The sequence below is a fragment of the Notothenia rossii genome (assembly GCF_949606895.1).
Source record: "Notothenia rossii genome assembly, chromosome: 3".
Lineage (NCBI taxonomy): Eukaryota > Metazoa > Chordata > Actinopteri > Perciformes > Nototheniidae > Notothenia > Notothenia rossii.
The window spans coordinates 9,662,425-9,681,441 of NC_136901.1; the positions used below are offsets into that span (position 1 = coordinate 9,662,425).

Consider the following 19,017-nt stretch of genomic DNA (forward strand, 5'->3'; position numbering starts at 1 on the left):
TCAAAGATCCTACATTTTGCTAAATTGGGCTTCTTTATAATGTTACCTCATTACCTCAACATATTACTGCTTTGTTTCTTGTTGAAGGAGATATCTGTGTCTTTTGGTGGGGCGGTTTTCCAATATGGTATCTCCTGAATGTTTGCTCATTCTGGTTTTGTTTTAAGGCTTTTATGTACAAACATTTTAAACCAGAAGAGCTGAGGTCACAAAGTGATTGATTCCACTTGTCTTGGTGTTATTAATGGATGTGTGGAAGAAGCCACATAATGCGAGAAAAGATGGTGGCACAATGAACGGATCAATGCTTAGGCAGCAGCGAATGTACGGCTGCTCATCCCCCAGAGGGAGTCTAGGTAATGCAACACATGGATCATCAGCTCACAACATTCAGAAGCAGCTGCTGCTACACAACTGCCCGATGCATAGTAACACCATGGCTTCCATTGAGTTGAATTTACATCCGTAGCAGTGAGTGATGTTCTCTTAAATTATGCAGTTATTCAGAATATGTGACCTCTGTCCATCTGCGAGTAAAAAATGCAATACTAGGTCTCTGGAGTTATGTGCGGGAGGGCTGTGATGAAATGAGGAACAGCAGCGGGAGAGGTTACATGTAGGCAGCACTGAGGCTAGAGCTTGTAAACATATCTAAACCTGACGAACAGATTTTCAGGGACGCCTACTTATATATTTAGACGGATAGACTTTGATTCATACAGGCGTGCTCCATCAGGGACTGCCCTTGTGCTTGGAGCAATTAGCCTCCATAGAAAAGTGAAAGAGGAAGGCCTTATCAGTGACGCGTACACGCACACAAAGTGAAAAGCTTATACGCATTGTTTCACTGATCCGGCACACGGAGACAATACTTGCTTATATACTCCACACACACATCGCACACCCCATGAGGCAACGCAGCCTGTTAGGACCCTTATCCAATTACAGTCATCTAGGGGTGACCTCTGGTCCTCCATGGTGCTGCGCCTGATGTCACAGTGGAGACACAGAGCTGAACGGAGGCATCAAGAAGATGTTGGAGAGCGCTATTATGAAGACAGCTCTGGGACGGGGGCTCCGCTGGTTCATCAGGCCATCCAGGCACACTGTAGCTATAATTGGGCAGGACCTCTGAGATGATGGCAGGCTAACACATCGGCGTCTGCTAAACGCTGGTGTCAACATGCCCAAGGAGCTGTCCAGCAGGGAACTCCTGCTGGGCGCTAATGCACAAACTAGACAAGATAGAATGCATGGTCTGTCAGAGCATTGAGATAAATATAAAGGGTCATGTCAGAAAAAGACAAAAATGTATGTGGGTGTCGAGGTTAAAGTAAAAAGGTCATGAGTGGCAGCTACATTACTATCATTCCTTTCCTTTCTCTATGTTCCAATCTGGGACGACTTCCCCTACAGCACCTACATCACAAGAGATGTGCAATGGTTGATTTACAGCATTGGGGCATGGGACATGTTGTTAGCTCTCCAGCCCTGTATCCCCTTTACTCACGGTGGTCAGCTTTGGATGGCGTGGTGTGGTTGAGTTTCTCCAGAGAGTCGCTGCTGCCTTCCTCCAGGACGTAGTCGAAGTTCAGGATGAACATCATGACCACGCCTTCCTCGTTCTTCACGGGGATGATATGTGTGGCGCACAGGAAGTTAGAACCTAAGCAAGAGGACATTAAAGGTTAGAAATCAAATGTATCATGGCTTTGATGAATTGATACATCACTGAAATTGTAACCCCATCAATCAAATAAAAGAAATACATTATTATCCGTGCAAAACAAGATGTTAAAACCTAACTCAAAGTAATGAAATAGCTTTCCAGTTGCAACACAGTTTGACCCTGGAGCGTTCCATTAACACACTGACATTCAAACATCTTCTTCCCAGATAACACTGTGTGCGCGGAGAGGCCCGCAGAGAAATGCGGGTGAAAAGGTCAAGAGGTCCGAAGAGAGGGAAGCCTCTGGAGCGGAATGATTTCATAAATCCAGACATGCCCCGAGTGCGCCCTGCTGCCGGGTGCAGTCAGAGAAAACATCCATTCACCTCGTGTTAACATTAATGCCTACCAAATACTTGAGAAATGACACCGAAAGTGATCACTAAGAGGCGCACAGAAAGCGTGTCTTTGTATGCAAAACACAGCAATCAGAAATGTCTCTCCCTTCTTATCGTTCTCTGGATGCTAAATGGAGAATAAATGTAATTGCTCTCAGATTTTAAACCACGATTTGCCTGTGGCTTCGCGACAGGAGGTACATTTAGTGTGACCCTGTTAATGCCTCATGTCTAAATGCTCCTCATTTATCAGCACAGCAGTCGAGCCGAGGACTGTTTTCGGAATAAAAACACAAAAAAAGATGGTTCTTAAGATATTTGTCTGACTTTAGTATTAAGTTTAAAGCCCTGGCAAAATTGGATGTAAAGAAGCTATGAGCAGGGTTACTGGTGTCGAAATGGAAATGAAGTTATAAATAATAAACATCTCTGGAAGATGCTCTCCCTTACATTAGGCTCTAAGTCCTGCTGTCACCAGGAGGCTATTTATAGCACCCCCAGTAGGCATCCAGCCTACAGCATTTCTTTCTGCGGGGGGGCACACATTCAACTGCAGTCCCCACAAATATGAATGCCTGCCACACACGGACCCATATAATTGCCGAATACCATTCTGCGGTCATTGTATTGTCAAGCTCCTATCGTGCAGCAGGGTTACAAACCCACTGCCTCACTAGCGTGGACTTTGATTTATGTATCGGGGACCCCTGATTCTGCACAGTAACCTGCCCTAATAGTACATCAGTGTCACCCTGAGCGGAAGGAGTCATTAGTTTCAGTCAGAGGGAGTAAGGGGGGGTGCAGCATAACGCCGTCCCTGCCTTCAGTGATAATGAACAGCAGAAGCCCCTCCTCAAAGTGAAGGTGGCACTCTTTATAGGATTCGTTTGAGGGAAAAGATGCTTTTCAACGGCCCAAAACACTTCCATTAGGAAGAAACGTTTTGCACTTTCAAAAATATTTCTTCCAATTTTCCAAAGTTTTGTATTTGTGGCGTTTCATTTATACAGCGCTTTTAGTAAACACTGCACATGTTCTGTGAATCTGGTGAAGATTTTTCTTCATTTGCATGTGTTTCGGAATATTTGCTTCATTTTTGAAAGTGCAGAGGTAAAGGAAGTCAAATTCAGGTAGTTTCATATGAACAAATGCCATGTTTTACCCATAACCAACAATTAAGTAGATCAAAAACGTGTTGCAGCCCCCTCATCTGCAGGATGTATTCATACGAAAGTGACTGTTTAATCTCCTTGGCAACAAGGAGCAGCAACGACAATGACGAGCATCCTGTTATATATAAAACTCTGACAATTAATTTTGTTTGTAAATTATAATTAAAATGAGTCTGTTTCCATGGAAACAAGTGATTGCTATAGAGAAAGGCAACCTTATGTTCCAAGTTGGATATTAGTTTAATTTATCTCCAGCACAAAGAAATATGTGTTCCTTTCATTTCATTGGTCACATTTCAAGAGAGTAAAGTTCATCTTATAATATTTCGTATTATGCAGTCTTTGCACCACATCATTTCCCCTGTAGTGATGCTAGCAGGTCCACGGAGAAAACATTGTCTACAGAGGATAAATTCATCAAATGTGAATGTCTCCCCTGTGAATGCATTAAATGGCAGCTCATCATGAACACACAGGGAAATTTGAAATATGGGGACCACACACGCCCATTATCTTCATACACACTACAGTGCTGAGTGTTACCTCGGTATGCCTCAGTAGGGGACGTAACCCCAGCTTTGTAAAGCAATCTCTGGGTGTATTTGTGTGTGTGTGTGTGTGTGTGTGTGTGTGTGTGTGTGTGTGTGTGTGTGTGTGTGTGTGTGTGTGTGTGTGCATGCTCTAAAAATAAGCCGCTTGGAAACCATGGGCATTTATAATTCATTGGAGCTAAGTATTATGTTCTAAAAGGCATTATGGTGTGTGTGTGTGTGTGTGTGTGTGTGTGTGTATGTGTGTGTGTGTGTGTGTGTGTGCGTGTGTTTGAATGTGTGTTTGAATGTGTGTGAGGAGGGATGGGCAGATATTCTGTATGAGAAACTGGATGGAACCTGAATTCAAATTATTTGTGATTTAAATCAATATGGAAAAATCGTAAAAAAGAAATCTACTTGTGCTTATGCTGTATGAGTGCACCCATTTCATGTTTTCCATTACACTTAAAAGACAAGTAAGTGTGTGATGAGGCACAAAATCAATCTGTTACGACTATTTATTTTCAATTTCCCGCTCGTTCCCCTCAATAACTCAGTATAACTGACTTCTTTTGACTCACTGCTATTAGTTATACAGCTTTCCCCCCCTTTCTGTTTGAACTTTATTAAATCCACCCTCATTTGTGTTCTTCTTCTTTTTCTCTCACGATGCTATGTTGTCCCTTCAGCCTCGGTTCTCTTCCCTCCCTCTTTGTGTTGGCCTCCCTCCCTGAGAAGTGAGATACTGTATGTGCCCAGGTTCTGTGCAGGAAGGGCTCCTGACGTGTTATAAGTGGACAGATCAAACAGATCCCGGTGCTGCTGCAGATGCAAATCTCTGCCCGTCCCTCTGCATATCCTGCCTCGGCGGAGGGTCAAAGACAAACACACGCACACGCACACACACACACACACACACACACACACACACACACACACACACACACACACACACACACACACACACACACACACACACACAAAAACAGAGATAACATTTACATTTACACACTGGCAAAGACACAGAAAACCGGGAGTACACACAAGGACACAAACACTAATGAGGTTCACAGATCTCAGTTCAGCACAGACACACACACAGCCGCTCACACACAGGCTGCGGGCAGCATTAATTAGCCGAATGTTCTCTGCCCAACTAAATCTAATAAGCAGGCGATGGAGCTGGTTTACACGGCGCAGCGTAATGAGAGAACGCACCTCTGAATGACACTAAAACGGATTTAGTCAGAGCATCTCTGACCTGAATATGTTAGGCAGGGCAAAACATAGTTAAGCTTTCTAATGTGACACCTCAGGTGCCATTCTACACTTGACAAAATATACTTCTGTCTTTTAAAACAGTATGACTCAGTATTCTCCTTCACAAATCTGCAGAAACTGGTCTGTAATATGCTGAGGATGGAGCAAAGTGCTGACTTGCTGTTTGTGACTAATCTCCAACGTTGCCAAGTTGTGAGCTGATAAAAACTGACAATCATCCCAAAATCCAGAGTCAGTCCTCTATATAACAGCCTGATCAGATTGCTGTTGCATTGTTGCACTCGCCCGGTGTGTCAAAGTCAACCCACAAGCCTTAAGCCTGAAGGGAAATGTGGTTATTATTGATTTAACCGTTTTCCACTCTGCTTCATTTCCTCATTACATGTTAGACGCTTTTATGTTTACATACTCAATACTGTGGGCAATCCCCACAGGAGCAATTTGGGGTGAAGTATCTTGCCCAGGGACACAACGACATGCTGACTGCAGTGGGGTTTGAACCTGTGCTCCCCTGATCCCAACACCAACGCACTAATCCACTGCGCCACACGTCTCCACGTCCTCCCTGACGCGGAGCAGCCTACCTGGATTAGCAGGGCTACCTGGTAATCTGTTGCTATGCAGATGGCTCGGCAGGATAACAGCACCGTGTGGTAAACACAAAATATGCCAAATCACAGTATGCTGAGGGGCTCTTTAATGTTATCAGACCAAAGCTTTAGAGGCATCGCTTTTGAACACACCACAATAACAAATCGTCCTCCATGCCATTTCTTTTTGGACTAAATCTCTGTCTAATAAATGACTTGGATCACACATTAGTCATGGAATAAATACACATGTATTTTCAGCAGACAGATGGACAAATGTAATCCAAAACTTAGTGGAGAAACAATCACAATAAAGTTGAATCTTTAAACAGAGCATTTCTTTTTGGGTCATTTGACCTTGAGATCTGGACTGAAGGCAGCATCACTGTTGGAGTTCAGGTGAGGACAGTGAGCAACTGTTCCCACAGAGAGGTGCCTTCGTCACATAGAGCTGTTCAACACGCCCACGACACACACACACACACACACACACACACACACACACACACACACACACACACACACACACACACACACACACACACACACACACACACACACACACACACACACACACACACACACACACACACACACACACACACACACACACACACACACACACACACACACACACACACACACACACACACACACACACATTCCATCAAGGTTATGTCAGTTCAGCCTCACTTTTTCTGACTTTCATTTTACTCCACTAGATTTATAGTTAGAAGGCGATGTGTCGGTTTGGTGTATTTTTTATGGAGATTATGTTTTTCACATCACACTTGTTACTTGAAGGTGAAACTGATGCAAGTGAAAACAGCCTCTTAGTATACTGCTCATACATCAACTGTGAGAGGACAGGGACTTTGTGAAAAGATATGAACATTTATGTAAAATTCTACTTACCAGTAGTACCACCAGAAAACCAGCAATTATTCTTTTAATAATATAAAATATATGTTTTTTTAAAGAAAATAATGCCTAACTTCTTTGTTATTTAAAAAGACAACAATCTCCCATTGTGCTGTGGATACTACAAAGAGCCTTCTTCACAGTTGTCTAATGTCTAATAAAACATAAAATGAATTGTGAAAATAGTCATTTTTGTTTTTCAACGAAAGTAATGTGCTAAGTGTGAGAGCTCCTAGGGGGTGCAGCGAGAACAGTTCTGGTTTCAAGATGCTGGAAATTTCATTAGATTCTATTTCCACTATCAATAATTAAGACAATGCAACTCCACGTGGGCATGTTCTGGGTGGTAGCAAGGGTAAAGAGCAGCCTTGATCAGTTAAAAGGCATTACATCAAGTCTCTCCTGTCTATTGATCACACAAACACACACACACACACACACACACACACACACACACACACACACACACACACACACACACACACACACACACACACACACACACACACACACACACACACACACACACACACACACACACACACACACACACACACACACACACACACACACACAGCAGTTTAACATCTGCCGACTGCTTGTTTCTGATGGGGGCGTATAGGAATCCTGATAGCCCTAATTTGGAGAAACCGCTACCAAGAGTATCGCAGTCAAACTCATTTTAAATTGTAGCCTGTGCTTTGTGCCCGGGCTTAATAGACATGGTGTGTGTACGTGTAGGTGTGTGTGCCAGTGAGTGACACTGATGGGAGCCGAGCCTCCAGCGGCAGGGAGCTGTTGGCTGGTGATGCACCGCTGGAGGTTTACGGTGACATCTCCCTCTCCCCCTCTCTGCCAGAAGCTCAGCAGGGAGCATCTTCTCGGATAATTGTCATCAGATCAACCAATCAGGTCGCTCTCTGACCCTGTGTGTTAGTCAGGGTGGCTGAGTCAATCCCTGTTGTACTATCATCACCCCTCTTTGACTTTACATGAGAAGGTGAGCTAAATGTGTGAATGACGATGACGTATAGCACAAGGCGTGTGCAAAGGTGGGGAAGCCTGTGAGCTACAATGATACATATACACGTGGCATGCCTTACCCCCTCATACCACCCTCCAAATGAATTCTCCTAAATATGACGCACCATAGAGAGTGGCGCAGTGATGTATTTTTGTAGTCCGGCCCAGAAGATAGCAAGGGCTCCCTCGACTAAAAGCCAATGGGATTTTTCTATTGGATTTTGTATCATGCAAAAAATAAGATCTGTGGCAAACACACGGTTATGGTACTTAACGTTAGGCTATAAAGGAAGTACATCAAGCACAGCTTCGGTTGTGGAAATTAAACAGTTAAACATAAGAATAGACTTTGTTCTGAAGAGAGGAAGGCTTATTCTTCTGCCTTCCATTCCCCTTCTCCCCCGAGAGCCTTCAGTTGTACTAAGAGCTGTTTAACTCTCTAATCCAGGAGCTACCTTATCCTCAAGGTTACAACATCACCAGAGAGACTGACCCATCACCCAGAGGTCACATGTCAGATCACTGCATCACAGGTGTGTATCAATCAAAGAAAAATGTCAAAAAGTATCAAATAAGGTTTATAACCGTGTGTTAGACACCTAACAATATCTGAGTTTAAACTGCGAGGTAAACGATCAGATGACAAGAGTGAAAAAAATGAAACCAAAATAAAGGTAAAGTTCTGTTTGAAGTGAGTCCAAATCAGGGCAGCAGAATGACTCGTAACAAAATCACAATATGGAATTACAAAATCATGTAAAAAATGCACATGCTCCATAGTACTTAATAACTGTCACAGTGGGGAGCTCATTATTAAATCACCTTCAGTACATCATGCTGCTATTTTCCCCATGTTAGCTGTTTCACGGGTCATTGTGTGATGTTGAAATCCCATTTTAGCTGTAAAACAAAAAGGTCTTTTGTACTTGTGGTTGACTTGTTAGCGTAGGGATATCATTTAAGGTCACATGAGGCGAGTCCTAAGCAATGCACGGACTACAACAAAGCCTGGCCGAGCAGTATTAGGAGTAATCTGTCTGAAGCTGTAGGCACCACGCCGTGTCACTGAGAAAGGTTATCTGGGAGATCATGGCGGGTGATGGAAGGCTCTGCACACTCTGTCAAACAGCACGCTGTGAACGCTGCCAGAAATACACCGTTCATCATTATGAATGTGGGAAAAATCTGACTAGTTGCAAACACAGCAACGTGAGATGATTGGATGTGTGAAAATAAAGCCTGCTTGTGTATTTTTATACAGTACGCTTAACATATTTTTTGTTTCCCTCTCCAGTCATTGGTGCGCTTGTTGTCCTGAGAGATTGCTGTATTGATTCAGTGTGTGATTGCATATGTGTTATTAGTGTAACTGTGTTTGCTCTGTATCTGGGCAATAATCTATGATGTGTTGATTAAAAGGATTATATTGACTGTTAAAGGTTTGACTTTCTCTCAATCATAAGGACTTTAGACACAACCAAATAACGCGTTTCTCCTTTTCTGAGAATAAACTGTGAACACAGGCTGACAGGAGGACATGTCATATCTACAGGAAACACCAATAACAACATCACAGCGATGTGCTGTGAGTGCACCTGTAGATACTGAAACAAATGTGATTAAACAACACTGTAACAGCTTGACAGGCGCCACTTCCTGTCATGCTTGTCTTAACACTGCACTGCGATACCAATTGACTTTTGTCAAAACCTCAGCTATCTGTCTGCCCACAGGAAAAACAACAATATGAGTCTTGTGTGGAGGAGACTCATATGACAAATACAAAGCCTCAGTGGTCCAAGGTCTTAAGAATGTGCGGTTGTCAGGTTTTGTTGAGCTGTGATGAAACAGACCAGTGGCCGTAGGCTGTCCCCTCGGACTCTAAGGGCTTGTTGATTCAATCTCCGTCAAAGTGACTCTGCAGATTGCTAATCCCTGCCTGACATTTAGATTTCATGGTTGTAGGCTGATTCAAAGGGTCAAACACCGACAGCCTGGGCGTGAAAACACTGTAAGAACATCAACATGTTAATGGCCAAGCATCAGGTCTGCCACTATGCCTGGAGGAGGATTGAAGGCTCTGAGCAGACCTACTCCGGACCTTTTTGAAACAGCAGGAATGATCAGAATTTCATTTAAATTACTTCTATTGGTTTCCAAAGCTCTTAATGGTCTTGATCCTTGCTATTTATCAGATTTGCTTTTCAATTATGAACCCTCTAGAATCCCCGGGTCTTCTGGTACTGGTCTTTTAATCATACTTAAAGTTCAAAGAAATGTTTAGGTGTCGTTTTATTACTCAGCTCACGATTGAGGACCAGAAGCCTGAAGGGCAGGAGAAAGAGCGTTCATACCTTTATGAGCCAAAACATTTTCACTTCACAAGCAACATATCAGTGATTGATCCCAATGAATGTTTATTGGCTCACACCTTAATTAATAAATCCCTACGTGTTTGTTTATTTATTGTGATGTGAGAGTAACATGTCCCGTTTCACATTCATATTTGCTTTCCAAAAAGCCAAGAACAATTGACCAAATGTCAAACATGAATGAAAACGATCAGGTCAGCATGTGATCTGATGAATGAGCCTGATTAGGTGGGAACCAATGAATGGACGTTCATTCGCAGATGCTAACATGTGATCTGTGAATGAGAGAAAGCAGGGATCATGGGCTGGAATCATAAATACGAGTGGAGGGAGGAGGGATTAACATTATTAGCCATAAACCTTTTTATTGCACTTTGAAGCATATCTTACAATTAATCACCATTCATCTCCCTGAATGGATGAACCGTGTCTCTGTACAGCTGTGCAGGGTGGGTGAGGTTGAGGCCCCTCAATGAGGCGAGAGTAAGAGAAGGAAGGGGGAGGGGGACCTGCAAAGTGAAGTGTGTGAGGCTGGGCAGGTTGGGGGAGGGCGCTGTGAGACTGTTTACTGTTTGTTTGTGGTAATAGTGTCACATATTGGCAGTGTGTGTGGGCTTAATCCATAGACTCAACATCACAATGACCCGTGTGTGTTCAGTGGCAGCGGGCCTGCCAAGCGTGACGGTGAAAAAGATTACAAGCTGAGGTTAAACTGCTATACGACGATATTGGCAGCCATGAAATATTGCATATCAGTTACATAGCCAATGGTCTCAAAGATCCATATGGGTATTAGTAGTCAGAATCAACTACTGTTCGAAGAAAAGCTTCATTTTTCTGCGGATCCTAAATGATTTGTGTTTAATTGTATTCATTCAAAGACCTAAACATCTTGATTACGACCTCTTTATATTTGAGACTTATGAGAAAATGATGTCGGATCTGTGGCTGTAACCTCACCAGAAAGAGGAAGGCCGCTGAAGAAATGGGTTATTGATCCCAATGACTTAAGGGGCAAGGTTTCATGAATATCAATGCCAATGTCTGCATGTATCGAATATATGTCTGAGGCAATTCTGATTAAGGGCACGGCAGGTGTATTATTTATTTCTAATTTGTAACTCAGAGCTACCCTGATATTGTTTTAGTTATGATTTCCCATGCTCATGTTCTAACCTGGAAAGATGATAAATGAAAATGCCTTAAGGCAGCAGAAATGGACTGCCGATAAATCAATAAGTAAAAATGCATGTACATGACTCCATTAGTGTAAATAAAGGGCATGAACATAAACGTGCTTCCTCTAAGCTTGTGTGTAGCCACAGCAGAGCTGTAAGGATTATCACTCCACCACAGTGATCCAGACTACAATGTCTCTACAGCTAGCCTATAGTCATGTCTGCAAATAGGCTGTAGTCATTTTTCACAGCATTTCATCTCATTCTGCATTACGCATGTGTATGAGATTTGCATCTATGAGCCAGGAAAGTAGGAATGGCTCAACACCGCCACATTTGAGTTTTGTATGTCTTAGGGTTAGCTTTTACTTCAGTGATTCTCTTTTCTTTTTTTTGTATTAAATTGTTTTGCATATCATAATATAGACGTTGAAACATGTTAAATCCCTTTGCACTAGCACTACTAGATTCTGCTTTTGACTCTGCAGGATGAATCTGAGAGTAGCTGATATATCATGGCTCTTTGAACTGTTGCCAGGACAACCCTATGCTACAATGCACATAGAGACGGCCAAGTGAGGGTGGAACCGACAACAGAAAATGAATCCAAAGGAGGGAAATAAATGTGTATGAGGTTAAGACAGGACTGTAAAAGCACAGCAGGGGCATGTCTCTACCTCACATGCCTCCACTTTGAGTGCTTTAAAGCACTCAGGTTTATATCAGCAACCACCAAGCAGGGTTACAACAAATCTCCTTGTCAAATCTGTAGCTTTTGCTGCTGGCAGCGAAGAAACTCATTATAAATGAGCTCCACTTTGAGGCATGAGCAAAGAGAGAATCGAAGCCTTTGCTACAACACAACGCTGTCACTTTAGATTGGGGGGGGGGGGGGGGGGGGGCTAGCTCATTAAACTCCTTCCTCTCAGGCACGACTGATCAGAGCAAAGTCACACACAATTTTCCAAACAACTCCCTTATTTATATGATCCTTTATTGGGATCATTTGACGTATCTCCGAAGCCCTTCAGTGGTAACCCCCCCCCCTGCCCCCTCTGCGGAGAGACAGACAGAGGGAATCCGAACTATGTACATCCATAATTAAAGCTGCTGGACTGGATTCAAGAGGGTGTTCCTGCCATGGAAGAAGCCATCTGATATTCAGCTGCGCCGCATTCCTGCCGCTCTCTTACAACTTCATCCCTCACTGTCACACCCAACTTCACACGTAGTTTAAGGCACACCCCCCCCCCCCCCCCATCTAATTGATCTGCCTAATTTTGTCTTTGTGTTGCCACCTCTCTTTTTCTTCCCTCACAGACACAAGCTACCCACAAAATAAAAGCCTATGTTCGTTGAATCTACAATAATTGCTTTTACAGAGGACGGTTTCTGTTCCGCAGTCACACCATCAAACGGCTTCAAGCAAATGGCCCGAGTCATATCACTTATCGTGCCCTACTTCCTCTGAGGCTACAGGGCCGTATTGACTGGTTCCTTGTTATCTTGAGAGCAGTTCACACCACTTGGTCACAAGTTGCATCTGAAGCATTACTGCAAGACTATGAAATGTCCATCTTAAAAAACACCTTAAATCAGCTACAAATGATTAACTACTATCAAGTGTTTGGAACTGTTTGTGTTTTTCCTCCAGGGTGGTGATAGCTCCGCTGGTTTTCAAGTTTCTCCTTGGAGTTATTTTTAAACTATGTGACAGCCAAAGCCACTTAAAGGGGTAACAGGTGAAACACGTAGTATAAAGGACCAACAAGGAGCTGTATGAATTGATGTCATTTCTGGGTTGAGCTGCTAATAGCGTAACACACCCGGATTGATTGAACTGTCTGCAATTGAACTGCATTGTGGGTAATGTTGCGCCTGTTTTGAAAATGCAGAATAGAATCAAAAAGACTGCTTCATTAATTGTTATCCTTTTTTTCTACAGTGCTTAATTGTTGGACAAAACAAGCCATTTTTGAATTACTAAACAACACTAAAAACATCTCCGTCCCCAGAGTGAGGTACTCTAGCAAAGATGTCATGTTTTTAACAGCCATCACAATCTGAAGATTCAACATTAGTATGGCATTTTCAGCGGCACTGATGAAAAAAGTTCTGATATCAGCGAGCATCACTGAAGCACAACTAACTTGAATTTATTTATAGCGTGTCTCATTTGCTATTTGCAAGTGAAAGCTTTTACCATGTACTGAGCTTATGGATTTTCTTGATAGACCCCTGAGAGGCCCTTTAGTCCGACAGCAAGACACTGTGATTATTCGATTTGAATCCCTGACTGGAGAGGCATATAGAGAAACTGTTGCTCAGTAAATACTCGTGGATATTTGAAAATATGCTTTACATTTACCTTAGTCATGTATGTGCAGGGCTGAAGGCCTTTATTCACAAATAAAAGACCAAAGACTAAAAGCATTGAATTAGCTATAGGTGCTGACCGCACCGTTTTGTAATGTAGGAAACAGTCTGTATTTAAATATCAGGGTCTGTGCTTATTGCTTTACCATTTGTTTTAGTTAAGAGGAGATCATGTCGTTTAGCAAATTCCAATTTCTCACTAATTTACTGTGTAATTACCCCATGAAGCATTAGCATTTAAATAGACCAGGCGGCTATCTTTAACAAGAGTCTGCCAGGAGAAAGGGAACCCAAATCTAACGTCTTGGCAACATTCCAACACTTACTGTAAGGCCACTTAATGGAGGGACTATGACTATGGTTAATTAAATTATTATATTTGACGTCTTTACTCTTTATCTGTAGTTTCAACAAAGCTGTATATGACAGCCCCTCTAACCTGCTTAGTCTTTCTATTTTCTTTTCACTTTGTTTCACGGCTGTGTTATTCAGTTTGAAAAGAAAGTGACAGGGGACAAATCCATAAAAAACTTGCAGTTATTTATCCTTGATTCAAATTGACAGTTTCATAGGAATCATCTTAAACCCTTCACCAGCAAGGCACCCTGTGGTTAGCACAGTTTTGTTCTCAGTGACAGAAATCCTTTTTGTTGACAGAGTTTTGCTTTGTTTGTGATTATAATTGTGTATCTGTGATCATCTGTAAACATAGTAAGCCCATAAAACATACTGCGCACACACTGCAGCATCCTCACAGAAACACAGGTTTGTTTTTCTGCATTGGATACAAATGGAATGACTTACATGCATAAATGATGGGATGATGACAGCAAAGTGCAAATCGAAATAGCACCAGTGAGTCACACTCTGTCTTTTCAGGTGCTGATAGAGTTGAGAAGAGGCAGTGCTCTGAACGTACAGCCTACCAAGGTAAACAAAAATACAATTGTTACAAATGTAGCACCTAAATGTCAAGCACAGGGGTTTGGAATACACTTTTGACTACTTTTAGACCCTACTTTCTCTTTCGAGGTCATGGAGATATGAGCAATCGGAGGCAAAAGGACCAGTGGACCTGCGAAGGCACAAATCACAAAGCATTAACAATGTGCCAGAGATTGTGCTGACGAGGAGAATCTCCTTCACGGGCTGTAAAGGACAGCGGGCGACGCGTTTATAATGCAGACCCCGGGTCACGGGATTAAAAAGAAGAAGATTGGCTCGCAGAAACCCCAACGGTCCACCACAAGGAGAGCAATCAGCTTGCCGCAATGACATTTCCCCTGGAACTCCAATACAGGAGACAATAGAGATAGGAAATGAGAGCTGTGTGTGTGCAGTGGGTGGAGGGAAGGAGGGAGGGAGGGAGGGAGGGAGGGAGGGAGTTACATCTAAGATCAAAGTATTTCTTAAATGGCTGCAATCTGAAATCTTAAGTCTTAATGTGGTCCATTCCAATCAGAAGGCTCCCAGAAGCCAGCACACTTTTTAATATCTTCACCTGACATTGTCTTTTGTAGTTTCATGCAACTACAAAAAAGCCTCAAGTAGAACCAAATAAACATGTCGTAGCTCGTTTCTCAAACTTGAGGTCACGGTCTTGTTTTTCAGTTTTTCGTCCCACTTGAGGTCAATTCATTCCTACTATGGTCAGTCGGTGGAGGCAGGGCGATCGGCCCTCATTGATTTCTCCTCTCGAATGCACCGGTATTGGAGATCAATGCAGCATGAAGGTATTTGTGTCCTCATTAATGCTGTTTGCTCAGCAGATCGATGCAGCTTGGCCTGGTTGACAATAAGTCTGCCTAGAGGATAGGAGCATCAGACCTGTAATGGTCATATTTAACGTACTCGAAACCTAGTATAAAGTATAAGGGTGCTACATTATGAGTCAGTGCCCAAGAATCCAAAGTGAAAGTACAATACTTATGCTGAAGCTTGGTTCCCCTAAGGCGGATGTTTGGTCTTCAAAGATCTTTGTTTGGTTTAATTAGTTAAACAAATATTCCCAGAAGCTTTATACATCAAATGTTCTTGTGGTAATGCAATACAGCTCACTAATGAGAGTGCTAACTAATGGATTCTGTGAGGTTATTTTTAAAAACGTGTTTCGAGAAATGTGTAGTAATCACCTCTTTTATAACAAAGGGAATTTGTAAATATAGTAAAGGACAGAAAAGTTATTAAGAATGTTCTACTATCGTTAGAAAAGTATTGCCAGAACAAATCTGCAAACAGCATTCCTTTTCAAAGTTTAAAACTAAAACAGTACACAGCATAAAACTTAGGAACATGTTCTTTCCCTGGGTGTCATACTTTGGAAAACATAAAATAAGACATGCCTCACCAAGGCTCTGGTTGCATATTGACTCCAACCACTCAAATAATAAGTCCTCCACTCCGCCTCTAAGCATCATCCACTAAATCCATCTCACTCTTTCTACCTTTGAGACCACACACACGTATATCCCAGGATACTAACATTTGTCACTACTCTGTAAACCGCCCTATTCTACTGTATATCACCTCTCTCTCTGGGTTTTCCTATACCTGCCTGATATGCATTACACACTTGCACACACACAGGTCAATCTTCAAAGAGCACTGCATCATCCATCACTGATACAGAGCTCCTCTCTCACATCAAATGTCAGAAAGATCCCTCCCATTGTATCTTGTTTCATGTTCATGAGAACATCTAGCCGTAGGTAGGCAGATACAGTTCAACCCTTTCTACAGATCAAGAGACTTCTCCTACAACGCTCAGCTACTTCACTCATGGATGCCTCAGTGAAGACATTTACCCAACTAAAATGAGTGCGATAGATTAGTTGATATCGGATTAAAAACAACCAAACAATCGATGAGAATAAAACTAATAAAGCCTAAACCCGCATACAACGAATAATCAATCCTATGCCGTAGTAAAACTTCCCCTTTAAGCGTTATGCAAGGAGGCTTAAGCATCTGAACACACATGTCATTGTGGGAGGTCAAGACATGAACTCTTTCTGAACTACCACAGTTGAAAATGTAACTCTGGAGCTCGCCTATAACTCAGCAGCTGTCATACCAAGTCATGATCTGTATGCAGAATTCATAAGCAGCATATGCACGCAGGTACATTATTTAAACTATGGCTATTCAGTCAGAGAAGAGGGTCATGCCTGTGAGTTCTGACATTTTAATGGATGTAGCTTAATGAATGCAGCAATGACATCTGTGTTCACTACTAACACTAACACTACTGCTATTCTTCTTAGATGTATTGAGAACAGAAAGCACTCGGCTTACTCTCCTCACATTACTCTCTGGGGAAGTGAGCTACATCTTTCCATGGTGCCCTCTCCGGCGCAGGCTAATGAACATCTCCCAGCCACCCTGCGCTGCTTTGCATCACTTCAAAACTGGACTTTACAGCAAAGGAACCCTTCACAGCTGCTCTCTCCCCCCCCCTCAGGGTTTACATGCAAATGGGTGCACTCAGTGATTTGCCTGCCCCAAAATGTTCTACATGGAGCAGACTCAGAGATAGAACTGACCAGCAGTGTATCCAGAGACAGTCACACATTCAACTGCGTATCTGGCATTAACACTGCAGGGGGAGTAACTCAACGAAATGTGTGGATTTAAACCAAAACGTGATTATTTTTTAGGAAGCGACTGACAGAGCTAGGTTCAGCCAGCATATTTTGGGGAATTAAGATATCTGTAAAAAAAGTCATGAACTCATCCTTTTTCATAATGAAAATGATGTTTACATTAATAATTATAATCCAATTATATGATATCCTCACAACGGCAATTCTGCATAGTGAGTACCTTTACTTTTGGGTACTCAAATATATTTTGATACTAATACTTATCCTAAAGTAAGTTCGGTAAGAAGAGTAATATTCCCACTGTAGTATTGCTTCTTGTTCCTTTACTAAAAGATGTGAGTATCTCTTTCACCTATGAGTCCACTGCAGCCTTATGTCATGCTGTAAATGTCACCTGACCCCCAGAGTCAGCGGTACTCACCATCCTTGCGGTGGTAGGTGATCTCTACCTTGCGCTCCTCTGATCCCATGAGAGCCTGGGCTACCTGAGCCTGCGAGTGCCGGGTGGTGAACTCTCCATGCAGGAAGTCACAGGTGCACGGCTTCTGCATGACGTCCGCCCTGGAGAAGCCTGTCATCTCGCAGAAGCCATCATTACAGTAGATGATAGCACAGTTCTGCACCCGGGCATTGGCTATGATGAATTTCTTACCTGAAAAAGGAGAGATGGAGAGAAGGGGAATGATAATTTGTTCATGGGCAGAATAACAGAAACAAGACCAATTGAGTGCAGTGATTCACCATTAAATAAACATGGTGACTGTTGGAAGCTGGATTATCCCTTCATTATATTGAATATTCCTAAATAACGATAACAAATTATTATTATTATTATTATTATGGGCAATTCAGGTTTTGGGGATTAAATGCTTGATCCTTATTTCTCATATGCAGCTTTTTGAACTACACTTTCCACTGGAGCAGGTGAGGTGCTAAGACACAGAGTAGCTGGATAATTCACTTAAAATGACTTTTCATGCATCTCTGACATATAAAATCATTAAAACATAGAATAGGTTAATTGTGTTCTATCTGCATCTTAAGCTTATTGTTATAAAAGCAGGCCTATTAGGCGATTCCCTAACAACCAAATTATTATTATGAGGATGCAGACACAAAAGGCAGGCATCACAGCACACTGGAAACCATGGAGAGGTACTCACTTTGTCCTTCGAATTTGCGAATTATTACTCCCAAAAACGTGTTTTGTGGCGCAACATGACCCCTCCTGACAGGCATGGTTCCCCCTCCAATAAATATGATGATAAACAAATCTTCCAAGCCGATCCCCCAAAACGCCTTCCGTCAAGTTCTAGCGGAAGACAAACCAAGCCAGAAGGGCTCCCCGTTTTCTTTGTCACCAGTCAGTCATCCTTGCAAGAATATCGCCCCCTCTCCCTTTTTGTTTAAGACCCCCCGTGTTTCCCTTATTTCAACTCCGACGCGTGCCCGCTTGAGCGCATCGCAGAGGCTTCCCTGCGCTCCTCGCCGATGGAAAGAAAGGAGTCGGTAGACCGCAGTTTCTCCAACATCTCACCGTCGCTCCTCGAAAGCACTGTGCGCGCTGTGCGTCTATGTTGTTACGGAGGGAGGTCTCTGAAGCCAATGGCTGAGGCTGACACACCGGAGAGCAACACCGACACTGCGAAGGGGAGAAACCCACATGGATGCGTAGACAAAGCAGCAGACGGAGAGATAGTAGAGGCTGGGCTAGCTGGTAACGCAACGAATTACAGTAACGCGTTACAGCCTTGGAGCGTACAACTCGCTATTCTACGCAGCCTTATTAGCAGATAAACACTTTGTTATTATGCTACCCATTTTCGTTTCATTCATTATATTTTAAGTTGAATTATTTTCCTGTTGCGGACATAATTCAGCATTGCCTGTGGTTAAACATAG

General features: G+C 42.7%; 1 protein-coding gene across 4 annotated transcripts in view; it reads right to left on the reverse strand.

The window, feature by feature from the left end:
• LOC307030979 (voltage-gated inwardly rectifying potassium channel KCNH7-like) overlaps positions 1-18,814 on the reverse strand; it is a 62,960-nt gene extending 44,146 nt beyond the window's left edge. For 2 of the 4 annotated variants that reach the window (XM_079667644.1, XM_079667642.1), the window contains exons 1-3: positions 18,279-18,812; positions 17,537-17,767; positions 1,511-1,666 (exon numbers count right to left, since the gene is read on the reverse strand). In XM_079667644.1, the coding sequence (XP_079523770.1) occupies positions 1,511-1,666; positions 17,537-17,767; positions 18,279-18,354 (463 nt within the window). In that variant the 5' untranslated portion in view covers positions 18,355-18,812. Of the gene's footprint in view, positions 1-1,510; positions 1,667-17,536; positions 17,768-18,278 lie in introns of all 4 variants that reach the window. The other 2 variants (XM_079667641.1, XM_079667643.1) reach the window with 2 other exon arrangements.
• Between the last annotated feature and the right edge of the window lie 203 nt (positions 18,815-19,017).